The 20,027-nt window shown below is 42.4% G+C and overlaps 1 protein-coding gene across 5 annotated transcripts in view; it reads right to left on the reverse strand.

Annotated features, from left to right (window-relative positions):
- Positions 1 to 20,027, reverse strand: part of ofcc1 (orofacial cleft 1 candidate 1) — a 91,295-nt gene that overhangs the window by 6,618 nt on the left and 64,650 nt on the right. For 4 of the 5 annotated variants that reach the window (XM_042068010.1, XM_042068012.1, XM_042068011.1 and 1 more), the window contains 3 exons: positions 18,399 to 18,651; positions 17,513 to 17,676; positions 13,806 to 13,965 (listed from right to left, as the gene is read on the reverse strand). In XM_042068010.1, the coding sequence (XP_041923944.1) occupies positions 13,806 to 13,965; positions 17,513 to 17,676; positions 18,399 to 18,651 (577 nt within the window). Of the gene's footprint in view, positions 1 to 8,888; positions 8,963 to 13,805; positions 13,966 to 17,512; positions 17,677 to 18,398; positions 18,652 to 20,027 lie in introns of those variants that run through there. The other variant, XM_042068013.1, reaches the window with a different exon arrangement.

The raw sequence follows: 20,027 nt of genomic DNA on the forward strand, positions 1-20,027 counted from the left end.
AGACATGCAAGATGAGACGGAAAGAGAGAGAAAAACAGAGAGAGAGAAGGGGGGAGCAGGAAGAGAGAGAGAGAGAGAGAGAGAGAGAGAGAGAGAGAGAGAGAGAGAGAGAGAGAGAGAGAGAGAGAGAGAGAGAGAAAGAGAAAGATGCTTGTTTGATGCAGATTTGAACCGACTTTCAAGCAATTAAAAATAAACATGGAGTGCAAAGAACAGGCCAGGACCACTGACTATCCTGGGCAGTCAAAAATAACTCATCCTGTGAGACCTGGGGTCTTCAAGGCCTACAAAAACCAAGGAGAGATTTATACAGGACGCCGGTGCCTGAGCACCAAAATAAGCACCCAGATAACAACTGCCTCTTAAAAGGAAGTGGGCCTGATCTGGCGCCGTGCTGGCAGAACCTGGCCCAATCAGGGGCCAGACGCACTCCAGACCAGAGCCAGTCTCTCTCACCTGGGGAGGGACTCATCCTTGGAGATGGGAAACAGATTTTTTTGGGGGGCCCCCTGCCTCCATGATCGAGGAGGAAGCAAGCAGGCAGGCAGGACAGGGCAGGCCCAGCCTCTGCCAGGAACAGGGTAGGGACCTAATTACAGCATGATTCACTCACTCTCTCTCTCTCTCTCTCTCTCTCTCTCTCTCTCTCTCTCTCTCTCTCTCTCTCAGTGTTTCTGCCTCCGACAGGTTCAGTCTGGGTGAAAGGCACCAGGAAGTTTTTCAGGCCGCAGCCGAGTTTATAAACTCAAGGTGACCCCCTAATTGGTTCCGTAATTACGATTCGTCTGGAAAAACAAAGGCGAGCTCAATGAGGGGGGAAGGCTACGAGGCAGGGTCACGGTGAAGGAGAGACTTCATTTTTGTGTATACCCCGTGTCGTGATTTCTTGAACTACTTAGACTGTTGGCTAAACACAACTCGCGGTTGTTAAAGAGCACGAGAGCCATTACGGCACGTAATTAGACACTTCTTGAATACAGACAGCCCCGAGTGAAGGACCTCTTTGTGCGTCCTCAAAGGAGAGCTGAGAAGCCTTCACAAAGAAATCATGAAAGAAACCTGAAATACACAGCTTTTGTACCTCCACTTGACCTAATACTACTTCATCTCTTATACTTTAGTATGAGTACTTTTTTCCATGAGAGAAAAATACTCTAATGCCTTTCCCATCTCCACTTTGCCTAACACTACTACATGGTTATAGCGTGACTGCATTTTGAACTGCATTTTGAGTGGATCATTCCATGGCAAATCATCCACATCTGATGACAACATTGTATTTCAATACAGTATGATTAATATTGATTGATATTAAAATAAAAATAACATTCATCATCGAGCAACAAAGTTGAGATATACCTGGGAATAAAGACGTACATTTTGAACTACATTTCAGCATCTTGGATATTTGGCAACACTGACAACTCACCCTTTGTATTTACAAAGGATTTATTTCTTGCATAAATTTAGACATTCACCATAGCTCAAAACTGCAATATATTTATTCAGTCTCATTTAGTTCATTTAGTTTGCTGTAATAAAATCATGATAATAAATAAATATCTTTCATTAGTGGAATAAATTCCAACAATACAACTTCAAACCGCTTGAAAACCCTGCTTCACACATCACTGTTTTTTGTAATTGTTGACAGTATAATAACTTTTCACATAGATTGAGATTCCACAGGTGGAAGGCAGTAGAATGTTTCATCTGTTGACAATGACAGTGGCTGAAAATGATAGCACAGTATGGTGTATATTTAAACTGCCCTATTTTATGTACCTTTTTGCGTTGGCCTGGACCCACCATCAGTACAGGTATACATGACAAAATTCTGGAGAAAAATTGAGGGGGTTTAATGTTTTTATGATTTTAAGGGATTTGGCATTGGAATGACCCCCATTGTGGTTTGTTCTTGTATACACAGCACTACGCATTATAGCTCCACAAAGGCGAGATTATTTCAAATGAGCTCTTATGCAATAGCAGTTCAGTAAATGTAACAGGTGTTGCCTAATGAGTGTCTTCCCCGCTTTTTTGCACATGCTAAATCTGCTCTTGTGGTTGTTTTTCAGCAAGCTAGTTACACACTAATCTGCATGTGAAATTTCTTTGACGAAAACGAGACAAATGCAAAAAAAAACAGGGTTCCGTGACAACGACGCACCATTTTGAGATAACGTTTCATACATTGCATCATGGTTCTCCTTTTGAATCATTTATGAAATGCAATGAGGAAATAAAAGGAGCCTTGGTTGGGTGTTTGCTTGGCTCTCGTGAGCGCGACTGAGTGCTTTCTTTGCCCCATTGTTCCATCGGATAGCACTAAGTGACTGATTTAGATTCAATGCCTGGGTGTTCTCAGGGAGACCAGCTGTGGGTTAAGCTGATAGCATTCAAAGTGAGCTAACCTAATTCCAACCAATCTAGCCTCGATTTATTGTTGACGTCTGTATTTAGAAATCTGATATAGTCCATATCAGTCTCTTTACTTGCATCAGGAGAGACAACCATTACCTTTTTTCGAGGACTATAAACATCAAACCATGTCTCCCAGCCCAGACATAAATTCAGGATTTGCAGACGTTACGGGCAAACGCACAGACAGGCCAAGATCCAGGAAGTGCGGATCAACCAGAAGCCACTGCACTGCACCAGTGCCTTTCAAGCGAGTGTGTGCCTGCATGAAAGCAAATGTGATTACACGTCTCCATGTTTGCAAAAATGGATATCCGAAATTTGATAAGCGTAATATTTAAGTGTGGGTGTACACCAGCTCCCCATGCTTTCTTAATGTAACAGAGAGAGAGAGAGAGCTTGTTTATTTCAAAATGGAGTACTATGGATCTGGGTATTAATACCAGGCATTGTTATAGCTAAACATCTAGATGGAATGAGGCTGTACACTGAAAGCAGAAAGACTATATGGGCTACTAGTGGGAAGACAACCTATCTGCTGTGTGTGTGTGTGTCAGTTTTTAATGACCCACATACATTTCTAAAAAAGAATACAAACTCACAACTAATAACCAAAAAAGAGGGCAATCAAACTCATAAGTGATAGATACCTTAAAAAAGATAATAGTCTACTGTGCTACTGTGTTGTGTTATAAGCTAAAAATACAACTGCGCTAAGACAACCTCACTTTGACTGTAACAGTTGTGCTCTCCTGTTCATATTTGCTGCTAGTCTTAGTCATAGCCACTTGTAAGACAGAAAGAAAGCAACACACACCACTGAAGGCACAGATCATATATTGGCACTAAAGGACAACTCTGTGCTGATCAAGTCCAGTGGGGTTACACATGTGGGGGTGTATAATGCATCTCAGTGTATTAGGCTCATTGTGTGTTATGTCATGCTTACAACATTGGGTTATAGCAATAGATGACATGTTACTAAACAACACTGAGCGAGGGAGAGATGGAGAGAGAGAGAGAAATAGAGAGAGGAATAGGAAAGATAGGGGCCTATGTAGTAGGCCAAATCAGCTGTGTGATTGATCCAAACGAGAGAACACCATCATTAACAGGCAGACTCATCCAGATCCTGCTCTCCCTTTTTATTCTAATTTTACCTTCCATTTCCATGCTCCTTTGGACTAATTAAATCTCTCTCTCTCGCTCTCTCTTTCTCTCTCTCTCTTTTGCTCTCTCTCTTCCTTTCTCAAGTCATTGGGATGACAAATAATGCAGGGCAATTTTGGCACATTATTATGTATGAAATGTGAAATGTATTCCACTTGGCTGAATATCTTGTGTGTAATGAACACAGCAGTAAACTCAAGTCTGTGTGTGTGTGTGTGTGTGTATCTGTGTGTGTGTGTGTATCTGTGTGTGTGTGTGTGTGTGTGTGTGTGTGTGTGTGTATCTCTCTCTCTCTCTCTCTGTGTGTGTGTGTGTGTGTATCTCTCTCTCTCTGTGTGTGTGTGTGTGTGTGTGTGTGTATCTCTCTCTCTCTCTCTCTGTGTGTGTGTGTGTATCTCTCTCTCTCTCTCTCTCTCTCTCTCTCTCTCTGTGCCTGTACGAGATCGTCACCTCTGCTTCTACCTCCCCTTTCTTCTTTTCCTTTTCCCTCCCCAGTTTTTCTTTTCATCAAGACAAAAAGCTGCTGACCTTCCTGTTCCATACCACCCACCCGCTTCCTTCTCCCCGAACGCAATTTATATATATAGTTGCTGCCTTTCCACCGCGCGGATCCTTTGGGTTTTCAGTTTTCTGTCCCACTTGGCTTTAATTTACAGTGGGAAAATAATTAGAATCTCACTTTTTGTGAGGAGTGGAGTGAAAATGTAAACAATGCTTCCCTGCGGGCGAGTGCTTCATCACGTTGACAGGTGCATTTGAATTTGCCTGGGTGGCGGACAGCCTGGGTTATTTATGTGTCAGTCGCACATGGAAGCCCCGGCCTGGGGAAGATGGGCAGCGGCAGCCCTGCCACAGCTCTACTAGCGCTCGCCGACTGCTGCTACGGTGGCAGCTTACGACCCTCTAATCCCTGGGTCCATGGAGCCCCGTCACACACAGACACACACAGACACACACACACACACACACACACACACACACACACACACACACACACATACAAAAGGCTAAGAATGCCAAGAAAAACTACTCAACTACTAACCCAAGAAAGAGGTCCAAGAAAAGGCATAAAATTACTAGTGTAGTAACAAACACAGATGTATATTTTACACACACATACACACATACACACATACACACAGACACACAGGCACACACACACACACACATACACATATATATATACAAACACACAAACATACATACATACGTACGAACATACATACTGTACATACAAACTCACATACGTTGAGGTTGTTCCCCAATGAAAACATGAACAAAAACACAAGCACACATATACATATAAACACTCAAGCACACACACACACACACACACACACACACACACACACACACACACACAGAGACAAGCATCCTCAGAGACAAGCATCCTCACAGACACTCTGGACGCATTCATATTGCCTGTGGGCATCTGTGACTGGGTAGGGAAGCCTCCTCAGTGGCTGTCTGTGCAGTGCCCGGTCACTCCCACACTGTGCAGCACACAGTCACACACACACACACACACACACACACACACACACACACACATGCCCCCCCCCCCATTTACACAAATATGCCTCCCCCGACATACACACACAAACACACACACACAGACAAACACACATACAGTACACAAACACACACACACACACACACGTGCATACACTACATATACATGCATGCACACAAACATACACACACACACACACACACACACACACACACACACACACACACACACACACAGAAAGAGAGAGCTCAGTCACCCACACTAAAACACAGCTCAGCAAGCAGCACATGTGCACACATGCGCGTACACACAAACACACAGCTGGCTGCATTTCAAGGCCTGTTCCTGTCTGAGAGGCAGAAGTGTGCAGAGGGACAGACCAGTATGTGCTGCTGTGTAGCAGTGGCAGCCTCTATAACCTTCCCAACACACACACACAAACACTCACACAGACACACCCCCCCCCAACCCTCCAATTGCTGCTCTGCCAGCAACGCATGGCTACGCAGGACAAGCCAACCCAAGCCAAGCCATTCAAATGGAAATAGATCTGCTATTATTGTATCATCTCTATCCAGGACTGAGAAAGCGGGAGGATGGCGAGCATGTTGCCTGTGTGCGGTTAGGACAGCTTGAGGGTGCCACGCATTACAGCTCCGTGTTCACTCCCCAGCGCTTTGGCTGCACCCTGGCCACATATCTGGACACAGTGCAGTGGGGGGAATGACAGTCAACCGTTTCGTATTACAGCTGGGTAACAAAGTGCTGTTTACTGCAGTTCAAATATTCCTGTTTCAGTCTGCTCATCCTTGTTACCATACATTAAATGGGTGTATGGAAAAAGTCCTGTATGAGACCAATATTTGATTTAATTGGGTATTTGAACTACAATGCCAATGTAACAGTATTTGTTAGTTAAGACAACTGAGTTTAATGGTGATTTTGAGGGGGGTGGAGATGGTGGGGGCAAACAAACAAGGGTGAATATTTACAGTATAATTAAATAGGATAACTTGAGAGTTGAAACGGTGATGCTATCTCATGCTGGATAATCTTGGAAGCAAATCTGCATAATTTGCTGTCACTAATCTTCCTTTATCCACTGCAAATAAGCCAATTTAATCCATAAGCAACTCTCAAGAATGGATCATTCACTTTGGCGCATGAACCACTGATGCCTTGAAGAGATCCATTTTCTCAAGATTTGTTTTGATGGGCTAAGGGCTAAGGCTTAGGATCTGGAGTCCTCTGTTCATCCATTGTGTTCCAGATCTCAGATCTCCAAGTCTGCTAAGATGCAAGTGGCTTGCGGATCTAAAGCACAAGCTCATTTTGAAAAGGCCTGCTGGCCATTCCTTTTTTAGAAAAAGTTTGTAAGGTTCCACTGGTTCTTAAAAAAAAACCTAGAGGTTTATATGGAACGATTCCCACAAAGAACATCTTTGTTTGTGTAAAACAATTTCGACTGGTGCAAGTGATAAAGTTGACTTAAAAATATAACTAACTACTAACTTTAGGGGCATATCTTGAAGGATAGTTTTTCAATTGTATTTTTCCTTGAAGTGAACTAGTCACATATTCAGATGTAATACAAAGAAGAAAGGAGAAAAAATAGCCGTTCTGTCACAATTTTTCAATAATATTGTGTTTTCCTTATCAAAATGCTATGGATCTCAAGATACACTCTACATTTATCTATAGAATAAATGCACTTAAACACACCTATTCAAGACCATAACCTTTTGCCATCAGATGCAAAACAGACATAGACTGACTGTGTGACCTTTCTTTACATCAGGCTATCTGTAAGGTTGTGATGGCGATAAGATGAAAAACCTCATCTCCCACTCCTTGGCATGTCACCTATTCAACTAAGATGTGGCACCTGCCACAATCTATGGTCCTGTCCCTTCAGGCATTGCATTGAGTCAAGGTCACACACTCTAAAGGTCAGTGACTGAGAGAAAAAAACAGTTTAGGTGGATAAGGAGTTAGATATGGTGTGTAGGTGTTGCTTCTAGAGAAGAATAACCAAAAGCTGATGTTTTATATACTAGTAAATGCTGTCCATCAACAAGCTTGGGAAGAAACATCTGGGACTGAGAAGTGAGGTAATAGAAATCTGGATGCAGATAGGATATGTTGTTGCTGATGTTGTTGTTAATGTTGTTGTTGTTGACTGTAAGAATGAAGAATGGCTCCTCTCATGTTATGGCTTTGATTTTTGTCTCACACACGTTGTTGAGGGCATTAGGCCTACTTGAATAACAACTCCCAACATCCTGTGTTTGTCCCTGATCTGTGTTGAATCACCAGGAATCTCTACGCTCTGATGACGGATGGTGGAACGGCACTAGGGCAGCGTTTGCACCCTCGGATTTAGGTTAATTACAGTAAGACACAGGATGCAATCCACTGCATTTACCTCTTTGTCAGCCGCCATTAGTTAAACATCATTTCCCCTTCACAAAGAATTTGAGCCCAAGTGGATGTAGTTGCATCAGCTGCATCAAAAAAAAAGGAAAGTGTGTGTGTGTGCTGGGGGTGTGGGGGGGGGGGGGGGACACAGGGAGCGAGATATATTCTCTTAAAAAATAAAAAAAATCTCATTTGCTCGGTGAGGCACTAAAGAACTGCTCACTTACTGGCCAACAGTCCAATTTGTACCTTCTGTTTTGCATTACGGATGGCAAGTGAAAAGCACCGGGAATCCATAGGAGACAGGGTGCAAGAGAGCAGGCCTTTGCTCTGAGACACATGTGGACCCAATTTTGTGGCTTCCAGCTGGATGTGTTTTGACAGCTGACAAGGCATGCAACATATTACGATGAAATTAAAAGAAAAGTCCCATCGTCCCGTCCCCTTTTCTCGGCACAAGTATGAGAATGGAATGAAAGAAAAGAAAAGGAAAAAGGAAAAAAGGAGAGGGAGAAGAAGAAGGAGGAGAGAAAAAAATGAAAACATCACGTCAGGAAAACAATCAGTTGAACGATATTTTCATTCTTCTCTGCATGTGACACTCAAGAGGCCCGTTGCGAATCAAAGGACGCTTCCTCTGCATTGTTGGCTTCTCTCCAGGACTCGGGTCTGGAGAAGGGGGGAGATAAAGTCCCACTAAATTCTGATCCTGGATCAGAACCTCCAGCTAAGCTGATTATCATTATAGGCTAAAAGCACCAACCTGATCTCAGTTCAAGGCCTATTCTCAGCCAGCTCTGGACAACTATAGAGTTTTACAGCAATATCCTGTTCCTGGATTAAAAAGTGAAGGACACATTGGGCAAGCCCCTGACACTCCCTGTAATTATATGTACATATAATCCCATGAACGTGCTACATTGCACCCGCTGAAGGCATATCTGTAGCCATCAGATGTACCTTCTGTAATCTATATTTTCTTTGAGATGAGAGATTATGATCCTTGTATGTAATGTAACAGGCTGTAATACGACCTTGGACAAGTGGGTAGTTTAGTTGCTGTATAAAACTCCATGTAGTGAACCCAATAGCCACTGCATGCTTATACAGAACAGATGTTGTTGTGTTAACATTAATGAACAGATTTGGATACTTTTTTCTCAGATATTCAAGTTTTTTTCCAAACAATGGGTGTGTTACAGTGAACAACAATCCACATTGAGTCACTCTTTCCAAAGAGCAGCAATATACTATTACATGAGGTATCTGGATGCAGTCCCATCCATATCAACAACACACTGATGTAAAGGCAATGCAAAGTCTTATTTCCAACAATGCGGCGAGAAAATTTCATTACCTGTGACCTCCGTGGATGGTTTACCCTGTAGATGGTCCAAAGGTCACTGAGGTGCTAACAAAGGCCGACAGGTCTGCTTTGACCTGAGGAAGGGAGGGCAAGGGTGTGGACAGTGAGGTCACGGATGGGGGGGGGGGGGGTATGCAACTCACAGCCCATAAACCCCCTACCCCCATCCCCGCCCATTCGTGATGGTCCGCCATCACAGCTTTCACACATTACTGCCCACCAAAAACTCTGTGACCTTTTCACCAACCCAGGCATGTCCCCTTCGCAGTCAAATCTCATATTGAGCTCCCTAATGCAGACGCGGCTCTTCCTATGCCTGTAGCCCCGGGCCATGCCATTCAGGCTTACTGCACTGTCCACTAATAGCCCCCTGTAATTGAAGAAGCTGCTCCCGGTCCTAATGTGTCCGCACACGACTGCAACCCACCCCCCCCCACAGACACACACACAGACAACACAGCAGGATTGGATTTGTGTGTGTGTGTGTGTGTTTGTGTGTGTGTGTGTAGAGGTGTATAGGTGTGTGTGTGTGTGTTCGTGTGTGCTTGTGTGTGTTTGTGTATTAGAGAGAGTGTGTGTGTGTGTGTGTGTGTGTGTGTGTGTGTGTGTGTGTGTGTGTGTGTGTGTGTGTGCGTGGGGGGAGTTGATGGGTGAGGCAGGTGCCATCCTCCCTTGAATGGGGTAAGGGGGAGCAGTCCAACCCCTGTGTTTGTGTTCCTGTTTTGGGTTCCTGTTGTCCATGGGGGCGTTTAAGGGACCATTGTTTCCCCCTGACAGGGCCTTCCCGTCATGGAGTGTGAGCCCTCCTGGAAAAGGTCTCCCATGGTGGTGATGGAGTCACTAGGGAATCACTCTCTTGGAGTGTTAATGCTACAGGTCCACACAAGTACACAGTACTGAACCTCCAGAGTAAATGTGTAAGTACAGGTGAGAACCTACCTGTATAATGTACAATTGTACTTATGTTGCTACACTTTTTGTTTTTATCTGTATTTTATGCCATATGTCGCTCCCTATGTACCTCCAACCCTACATGTACTGTATCCCTGCACTGCTTGGTGAAGCCACAGCCATTATTTACTTGATGCTAGTGCCTGCATGTTCTACTACTGATAATATATTAACTTGTATTAAATTAAACTGATAAATAGTTTACAACCATAATACCTTTCCCACCTCACAGGTAATGATAAGAAAAGACTTTGGAAACATATCTATTGCCTATAGCAAACATATCCATTGAATTTAGATGGGAATAAATGGTTTCTGTATGAAGTGAAATAAATATCTATAAAATTGCTAATGATGTTAGCATTTAAAACATGGACAAATAATAGAGTTTTACTGTCCATTGTAGCCTCCACAGGCAACAGGTCTGATGAGTAAGGAGAGGGAAACAAATGAAGGAACAAGAAAAAAAGGAAGGAGAAAGAGAGAAAGAAATGGAGAGCTGAGACGACATGGGGGGGGTTAAGAGCCCCAACAGCCTGCACATCATTAGAGTTCCAATCTGTGAGACCCACCCCCTCCCCTGTCTAATGCCCCCCGCGACAGGTTTGCCGCCTGTCAGTTGTTTTTTTTTTTTAATCAAAGCACCTTGGGTGTTCCCAAATTTTGCCCCGTGGTTACACATTACGGAGACACGTGGCGTCCTCGGCAGGAGCAGCGGTGGGGAGACAAACGGCTCAGCGCCACACAAATCTCAACGCCATCTCCATTGCGAAAACATCTCCAGGGCCAACGGGCTCCCATTAACGCAATGTCACCCAAACTTCTCGTGAATTACGGAGAAGATTACCGCTAACCAGCCCCCTCTTCCGTCACTGTCACGGCCCTCTGACAAAACAGTTTGCATACCTGCTTAAGTATTACAGCAATGAACACCTCCCTTCCAGGTACAGTAATCAAGGGGGTGATGGCAGACAATTAATTAGGTCCATCTGCATCACTGCCTCTACATAATTAATGTGCTCATTACAGGGACCCTGTATGATTTGCTACCTCCAACTCTTTTCGCTTAAGCTCAGCACTTCATGCCCAACGCAAGTTGTGAAAGCTAAAACGACACAGGAGTTGCATAGATCACCTCGGCTTGTGTCCCTCCCAACATAAAAGAGAAGCAGATTCATTTCAATTTAACTACACACAACTCCAGGAGGCATTCAGTGGCACATTAGAAATATATTTCAATAGCCACAGACACAAAGATATGCCAAAAATTGTGTTGGAAAAAACACATTATAGGACTTGACAGATAAATGGACAATATTGTTACAAGTCGTTCTTTTTCAACAGTGCTTGATGGGATGTTAAAGCTACCAGCAACAACACTCATCATATGGCCTGGAAGAAAGTGAGCTATAATATAAAGTTAATTGGAGAAGGGAAAATAAATCAAATTAGGATTTATGGCTGCCCTGTGAAAATTACAAGTTTGATAATAATAGGCCATTTGGAGATTTGTTATTGAATGTAGAATCCTTCTTTTTCATGTTATTGTTCTTCTGCTTGAGGGAAACAAACGCATCAGGCTCAAGAAATAGGAGATATCGCAGGATGAGAATAGTTCCAGCACATGTTGTGTGCTCAACTACTCTCATTTCCGCCACATATGTAGAGGCTTAAGGAAACAAAGACAAAGTATATATAGCCACAAAACTTCAAACTTCAGATCACGTTCCAAAATGTTCTGCAGAAATATACATGTAGGGGTCGTCTCGTTCATCTTCTGTACATGCCATTTAGTTGGTACTTCCAAGAAGGTTAAAGAGCGGCTTTCATTAAAGCACATAGAGATGTCCATGCAGTTCTGTATGAAGCTAAGACTATAAACAGGTACAGGCCAAGTTTAACTACAAACCTCTTTAAAATGAGCTTCTCCTTGGTCAATGCATGGAACTGGCTCCCTTGTAAATACAAAAAGATTTGATTTCCTACACTGGGTTATATTGCTAACCATGAAGCATGATTGGCAACAACTTGTCAGCCATAGTACTACTTGATATGTGACCCTGGTTGACTTCGCAGACAAAACATTGTGCTGCTGTTTGATTACAACTCTTGTTTGTCTGTACAGGTTGACAACACAGGTTGGGAAGGTGGTAACGTCCTTCACCGTCGGAGTAAGTGTAGCTATTGTTTTTCTCCTAATTCTTTCCCCCCCCCCTCCTCCTTTGGTTAATGAAAGCCTTGTGGCCAATTGTTATGAAAATTACGCCTTTCTCTCTTATATTAATTGGGTCCATAATAAGGAGTTCGTCAGACTCATTATTTAATTGCAAGGGCACATTTGGAATACAGTTTCTGAAATGTATTTTTAATGAAAACCACTACATCCTGACCTAATCATATCAACCTTATTCTATCTAATTAAGGATGCAAAAAATCATTAGAGTTGCAAAATATTAGTTTCAGCTCTGCTCTCAATGCTTTTATGAATACATTTTTTTCATGTCTAATGATAAATAGTTAATGAGGGAAAAATGACAAAAATTTGCATGTAGGCAAATTAGTTTAATAGGGATATGTCTTTGCTGAGTTAGGAAAGTGACCCTCTTTTGCATGGAAAAATTGCTACAATAATTATGAAATAATGGCAGAGCCTATCTTATTTAAATGAAAAATTGCCTGCCTGAATAATGTAAAAATCATAAAATGCAATAACCCTAAATTTTCATCACACGGGCAAATGTGTGTAATGTGTTAGTGTTTTATCAGTTTAATAAAGGCAAATTAGGGAGAATATGAAGTAAGCACTGATTGTTGTAATACGGTGAAAGTACAGTTATGTGGGAATGATTAAGATGTGGGGGGCCACTCTGAGAAGCTATCAGCTAAATGAGCCATATCCTTAAAAGTGCTCTAAACAATATTGCGTGGTTTCTAAGCTAGTGTGTGGTTTCTAAGCTGGTAGCTGGTGCAACCTGGACCATAAAACATAACAAAGTTGTCCAGCCATTCACCTGTGAGGTGCGCGTTTGACGTTACCCAACATTGCTTAGAGCGCCTTTAATCAGAAACTTCAACTTTTGAAAGCTGTCCATGATGAAAAAGTTAAGTTAAAATTTTGCCACAGTAAACATCTTCATCCAGTTTAAGACTTGCCTGTCCCCACTGCTGAAAGCACTGAAGTAGGGGCTTTTCTGGAGAGGAGCAGGCCTTTGGGATTGGCCAAACATGTGGCGAGAACATTCAAGAAGCATCATCACCAAATGACTGTTACACAGTTAAGACCAGATGATTGAAGTGGAATGGAGGTTAGTATTCAAGAATATTTGGTAACACGGCTTACTTTTACAAAACTTTAATCTTTAACAAGCTACATTATTTCTAATATTCTCCTTTTAAACTTGTTGGTCTAACATCAGATGACTTAAATTGTGGCCCTTTACTTATATGTTTTTTCGTTTGTGTGTTTTCAAAGAGTCTGAACGGGTGTTAATAAATGTGTTGCATTGAGTGGTAAAAGTTGTATGGGAAACTGACACACATTCACAAAGCCACCACTAGCTGTGTCTATTTTGGTAATTATGTTGTACTAATTAGAATGAACTAATGACCTCTGAGATTCTTCACTTTCTCAAATGTAACTAAATACAAAATAAAAAAATCAAATATGAACTTATGGCTATTTAATGAATACTGCAGTAAATAGTGATTCGATGGCTAAATGTTTTGCTGATACATATCTGAAGCCCAAAGAAACTACCAACAAAACTCTCTTGGGTTGGCTACACATCATAGTGAATACTTCAAAGAGTTGTATATCTAACCAATACAACTGTCTTAATCAAGTGAACAGAGTATAAACTTCCATATAAAAAATGACATGTTTACAGTGAGAGAAAAATGGCAGAGGGTTATCATGGATAATAGATGGGGGGGGGGGGGGGGGGGGGGGGGGGGGGGGGTCCTTACCTTGCGCCTTTCCCCATTGAATCCCCTCCACTGCTCAGCTTTCTTGATGATGTAGTTCAGTTCCTGATTGGACACTTCCAGATCTTGAGGGACGAAGAAAGACCCTTCAGGACTGTGGAGGCGTTGGTATACGTCCAAGACACGGCCATCATTGTGGAGCCTGAAGAAATGGAGGAGATTTGAGGCCGTTTGCTGTGTAATTGGGAGAGATCGGTTGTGATGATCGGGTCTTCTTAAACTGATGCTTGTGAGTCGTTTGGAACAAACGCTAATTGGGCATAACTACCACCCCTCACTACTGAAATTGCTAAAGAGGCAAAACCAATGTTATCTCCCTCTTAATATACCGGTGAAATTGTCTTGCTGAACAATTTTGTACACTTCCAAATCGCTGGATCAAATCCTTTCAGACTTTGAAGGTCAAACTAACTCTTTAGTCCCTAACTTTTCTTTTGAGTGGACCTAGGTTTCTTGGTTAGTTTTAGTGTCGTATTTCAGTCCACTGGCTGCCACAATTATTAACCTCCTAATAGGAATGCTGACCTTTATTTCCAAGCCTCATTTTGATGAGCAGTAAAGAAGCGAAAGAGGGCTCTTTAATGCTATCTGAGGATGGACTTTCCGTCCAAGATCCTACAAGAAGCATCCATAGCCATGATTGGTTGGCGGATGCAAATTCATGGTCTCTCTCAACCACATTTTTTTTTTTTTTTGCTTTCACCAGTCCTGTTTGTAATCTGAATGACATTTACACATATCAGAAAAAATAGAAGGAAGATAAATAAACATATGAGGATCATACATGAGTGGGAGGTTTTTTTTTTTTGTTTTAAAATATCGAATCAGACTTTAGTCTGAGATCTAAGAGACTTTCGTAGCTGCTATGAGACCGAATGTTTAAACTGAGCAAACTCTTTCATGAGCTGGGATTGAGTCATGCAACCACTCCAGCTTCAGTATCGATCAGCGTCTTGATGTCTGTTGCACATCAGAAGACCCTTTTCTTCTCAGCCGGCAAGGATCAACGACATGCATCTCAACCACCCGTAATGCAGATGCGCTAGCCTCTCTTAAAAACTAGGCACCCTGTTGACCTAACATGGGGAATCTCCACAGTCAAAGGGTAATCAAGTCTCAAATAAAGTGTGCATCAGTGATGCAGGCTTTTAAGATACATGCTCTGTGAAGCCTGCTGTTAAACATCCCCCTGAGTGCAATGGGGAGAACTCTGACTGATGCCTCTTTGGCTACAATATATAGACACACAAACATACACACACACACACACACATACACACAAACACACGCACACACGCACGCATGCACACATACACACACACACACACACACAAACACACACACACACGCACACACGCACGCATGCACGCACACACACACACACACACAGCGTTTAGTTCATTCACTACTTATACACATACGAGAAACAGACTTTGGCCTGCTTCAAAGTGCATACTTTTAGAAGCAACAGAACTGAAAAGGTATGACTGTAAAGAACAATCATTCATACAAAACAAATATATGTTTGTTATCAGCACATTCTAAATATAAAATCTACTGTATGGAATTGCACCCACATTGACGACTGGTAAGCGCAAAGAAAGAAAGAAAAAAACAAACAAATAAATAAATAAATACTGTATATGTCTTGTATAAATGTATCAGATCTGCGGTCTCACAGTTCATCTTCCATGAAGCCCTTTTCTCAGAGTTTGGGGATCATGACCCACTGTGAGGAGCTCATGTTCCTTTCTCTCTCTCTCTCTCTCTGTCTCTCTGTCTCTCTCTCTCTCTCTCTCTCTCTCTCTGTCTTAGCCCCAGAGCCTGGTGAATGTGGCACGGTCTGCTGGATCCAACCCCACTCAAAAGGCTGGGGAGACCAGTCTCGCTTCAATGCCCTTCCAAAATGGAGGATCTCTTTTTTTCTACAAAATCTTTTTTTTCAGCCTCTTTCACTCTTTCTCTCTGCCTCCTCCCCTGTCTCTTCTCACCCCATCTCATTTACCTTGCGATAATTCGGCGCAACACCCTTGCCACTGATCCTTTATCACGTTTTCTTCTATTTGTGACTTTTTTAAAAAGGTATTACAAAAAATGTGTGAAAAAATAATAAAAGATTTGAGGAAAGGGGGAAAATCAGTCAAATATTTTGCTGCAAATGAATCAGGGCTGCCTAAAATGTAATTAAAAAAGGATAACAGTTCATTCTATCTATACATATAGCCTCGGGCTCTATTTTAGAAATAGGTCATGGGCTATGTCAGTACCACTCCTCTGTCAGCCAATAGGAATTTGTAACCCATAAAATTATCAACCCTCCACAGCCTGCTGGCCTACATTCGCTTCCATCCACACGGATGTGAGTGGCAGAAGTCATTATTCCTCGCTGCTGTTTTAATATTGCCCGTTTAGAAGAAGGCCTGATAAGTGGAGCTTAGCGAAAATGAGATGGTAGCCTCTTTTCCCTTACTCCCGATTTCACAAAGAGATTCATTCAATAAGGGCTTTGCTACAATTTGCACCCTCATTGATCGAATTTTTTTTTTCTTATTTAATTTTTCTGGTCATGTCCTACAAAAAAATTACACGTTGCATAAAAATGTGTCATTACAGTACTATGGAGGATATGGAGACTATATAGCCTGTATGCTATCAGTCAGGTGAGTTTCCTCCAGCATTATGACACAACCGCTACAGTGGCAATAAATATGTTATAATAATATTAAATATCAGTTATAATACTAAATATCAGATATAAAAAACATATGATATCAGTGAAAGATAAACGTTCAGCAAAATAAAGCAAACATTTTGCAAATTAAGTTGACACTTAAATGGGCACTGGTAAAATCTACTCTTCATGTCAGATATAACATCACATTCCCATACAACACTGCAGCAGAGGTACTAGAAAAACAAAGTTCAGATCATGTTCTTGTCATCAAAACAACACCCTCAGAAGACCATTTTTAAAACTGTTTGTCTTCAACGGTGATTAGATCAGTGCTGTGTTGGCAGCCACTGAGGAAGCAGGGACTCCTGATGAGGCGCATGCACATGCATGATGTGTGCCAGCTCGTGGACAGAACACAGACGCGTCACCTCATTGGCAGAGTATTGCCCACGGCTACTCAGTCCCAAAAATACTCAGTGATAATTCTTAAATCTGGGTAGTATCTGTTCCCCGCCTTGCACTCTGCTGGCTGCTGTGTTGTGACACGTTTCAGCCACCAGGAAGGTCGGGTGGGGTTGGGATGGGGGGCGGGGGGGGGGGGGGTGGGGGTGGGGGTGGGGGTAGTGGTGGTGGGAAAGAGGAAAGGAAAGAGCAAAATGACAGCGAATGAGGTCTTACCGTAGTGGAATAGAGAAAAGGCTTCCAGGAATATTGATGGGGACATACGGGGTGGATACAGTGCAAGACATCTCAATAACACAAAATCACATATGCTGACACAGGGCACTGGGAAACATAGCCTGTTAATGGACTGCACCCTTGGAGTAGAAATACAGTATTTTGAACTTTGTATTGCTCTCTGCATGGTCCTCAATAAATCTTAAGCTGGGCAGACACTACGCATTCGGAGTGATTCAAAAGTTTGGTAGGCTTCACAGAAGCTTACCTAATAAAGTGTAAGTACGCAAGTTAGTACACAAGTATGCCAGCTTGTGTAGATCTGTGAAGAGCTCACCTGATGAAGTATATGTAGAGGATGGTGAGGGAGAGCAGGAAGTGGACGGCGTAGAGGAAGAGGGTGACGATGATGCCCGCTGCCCCTGACTGCTCCGTCTTGAGGAGGTGCCAGTAGAGCTTGGCAGCATCGCCCACTGGGTGATCGGCACTGTAGGCCAAACGCTGCCAGAGAGAGAGCCACACACACACACGCGCACACACACACACACACACACACACACACACGCACACACACACACACACACAGATGTAGTGGTATGGAATGTTCAGATGATATGGTGTAAAACTGTGTACAATTTTACTTCATCTTTGCTAAACACTTTAGCACAAATTTGTTTGATATGCTATTCGAAAATGTATGTGACATTTGATGTGCATATACTGACGTCTGTAAGTTGAAAATGTCATGGAAATGACATGAATCAAAACCTAATTGCAATATTCAGTTTGTAAATTATATTAAACCACATTAACACTTCACAGTTGTGAGCAAAACCTGATAGAAAATAGCCTAATGCAGGACTCTTTCTCTTGTTCTGCATCAACTCTGAGCAGCTTAACTTAAGATATATCTTAAGTTCATAAAAAATATATTCACAAAACGTAATTAATGTGCCCTGCTAGAAGCTCCTTATCTCCTATGGCTGAAGTGATATTAAATTCTGCCCTATCTGTGTGAGTCAGTCGAGTTTTCAAACATAATCCCCCATCCTTATGGAGAGAAAAAAAAACAAGAGCCAAGTATCTAATCTAACCTTGCTGATTTATTCTCCATTTTATTTTGTTTTTCTTTTTTATGTATTCTAAAGTCACTTTGCCAAGATAATCCGGCGAAACTTCTATTTAAAGTGGCGCCACTGTCCAAGTTATTTTAAGTGACTTACCCCCAGGATGGCGTCCACTACAAAGACCGCCAGAGGGTCGAGCAGTGTCCACACAGCCAGCGCCATGATAAACTTTGACAAGAAGGATGGCAGTGAGGCAAACAGCAGCTGACAGGCCCATCTGATCAGCAGCAGAAGCAACGTAACCGCGTTCAAGGTCAGAGGGCCAAGCACTACCATGGCCAGCTCCTCGCGGGTATGAAGCAAGGAATTCTGGTAGACCAGCTCCACTGTGTGAGCGTGGAATTGGAATCTGGGGAGTCAAGGAGAGAGAGAGAGAGTGTGTGTGTGAGTGTGTGTGTGTGTGTGTGTGTGTGTGTGTGTGAGTGTGTGTGTGTGTGTGTGTGTGTGTGTGTGTGCGGTGGAGGGGATGAGGGGGAGGTGATGTGTTACTGCATGCTCAGTGCTGGAGGGCTAAGCCGCTCTTTTGTTTACAAATTTTGTACAAACAAGCATCATTGTAACAAAACATATATATATATATATATATATATATATAAAGAGAGAGAGAGAGAGAGAGAGAAAGAAAGAAAAATGTGTGATTCAAATATTGATTCAAATTCAAATATTGATATTGATATTGATACTGTGTTAAACGATTAAATGTTAGCTTGTTTTTACAGTGCTGTTAGGTATAAAAAGTGAAAGACAATGTGAAACTCAAAACCTGTGTGGGTGAGACTTTGACATTCTCTACCCTCTCACTTAAGATCAAGGCTCATGGAATTCTTAATCTACCAGCTGCAGGTTGTGGCAGGATGAACAACGTCCATTTTAGTGGTCATTAATTCCCCTGTGAATTGCTGTTGAGAAGGACTGCACTGCCCATTAAACACAATGCGGTTCATTTGGTTGGTGCTTCATCCTGACCATGCACTGTTGTTCTTATGAATATCCACCTACTCCAGGTTTGAAATATGATATTGTTAAACTGTTATGTTGTCACCATGAAGATGATATTTTTGTAACATGAATTTTTGAAAAACCTTTCCATTAAAAAATGGATGAAGACAAAAATGACAGCCAAATAGCCAGACAATTAGAACTATTAATTAATAAATTTTTCAACGTAACATCAAAACATGACAGGAAAACATTCAATACAGTTCATAAGTTTGGCTCCTGAACCACATTTTGACTGTGGACATGTTTATTTATACTAAGGATAGTAATTACTAACCAAATTTTGCAAAATAAATGATTGTGGTCTCTCCCTCCCACGCTCTGTCTCTCTATGTGTGTGAGAGACTGAATATGTGTGTGTGTATGTGTGTGTATGTGTGTGTGTGTGTGTGTGTGTGTGTGTGTGTGTGTGTGTGTGTGTGTACTGTATGAGTGTTATATGCTGAGGGTTGATTGGAGCGGTGTAGGGCAGAGAGAGGGTGAGAGAGAGTGAGATAGACCACTGATGACCAGGAGGCATGAACACACACACACACACACACACACACACACACACACACACTGTCAGCATGTCGCCTATCCCTGACCATCACCGAAGCATGCCGGTCACCAGCTCTGCCCATTCCAGAGAGAATAGCTTGAAGGGAACGCACGGACAGACATGTGGAACTTGTCATCTGCCAGTGAACCCCCCCCCCCCACACACACACACCACCCCACCATCCG

Source organism: Alosa sapidissima, chromosome 17 (genome assembly GCF_018492685.1).
Source record: "Alosa sapidissima isolate fAloSap1 chromosome 17, fAloSap1.pri, whole genome shotgun sequence".
Classification (NCBI taxonomy): Eukaryota; Metazoa; Chordata; class Actinopteri; order Clupeiformes; family Clupeidae; genus Alosa; species Alosa sapidissima.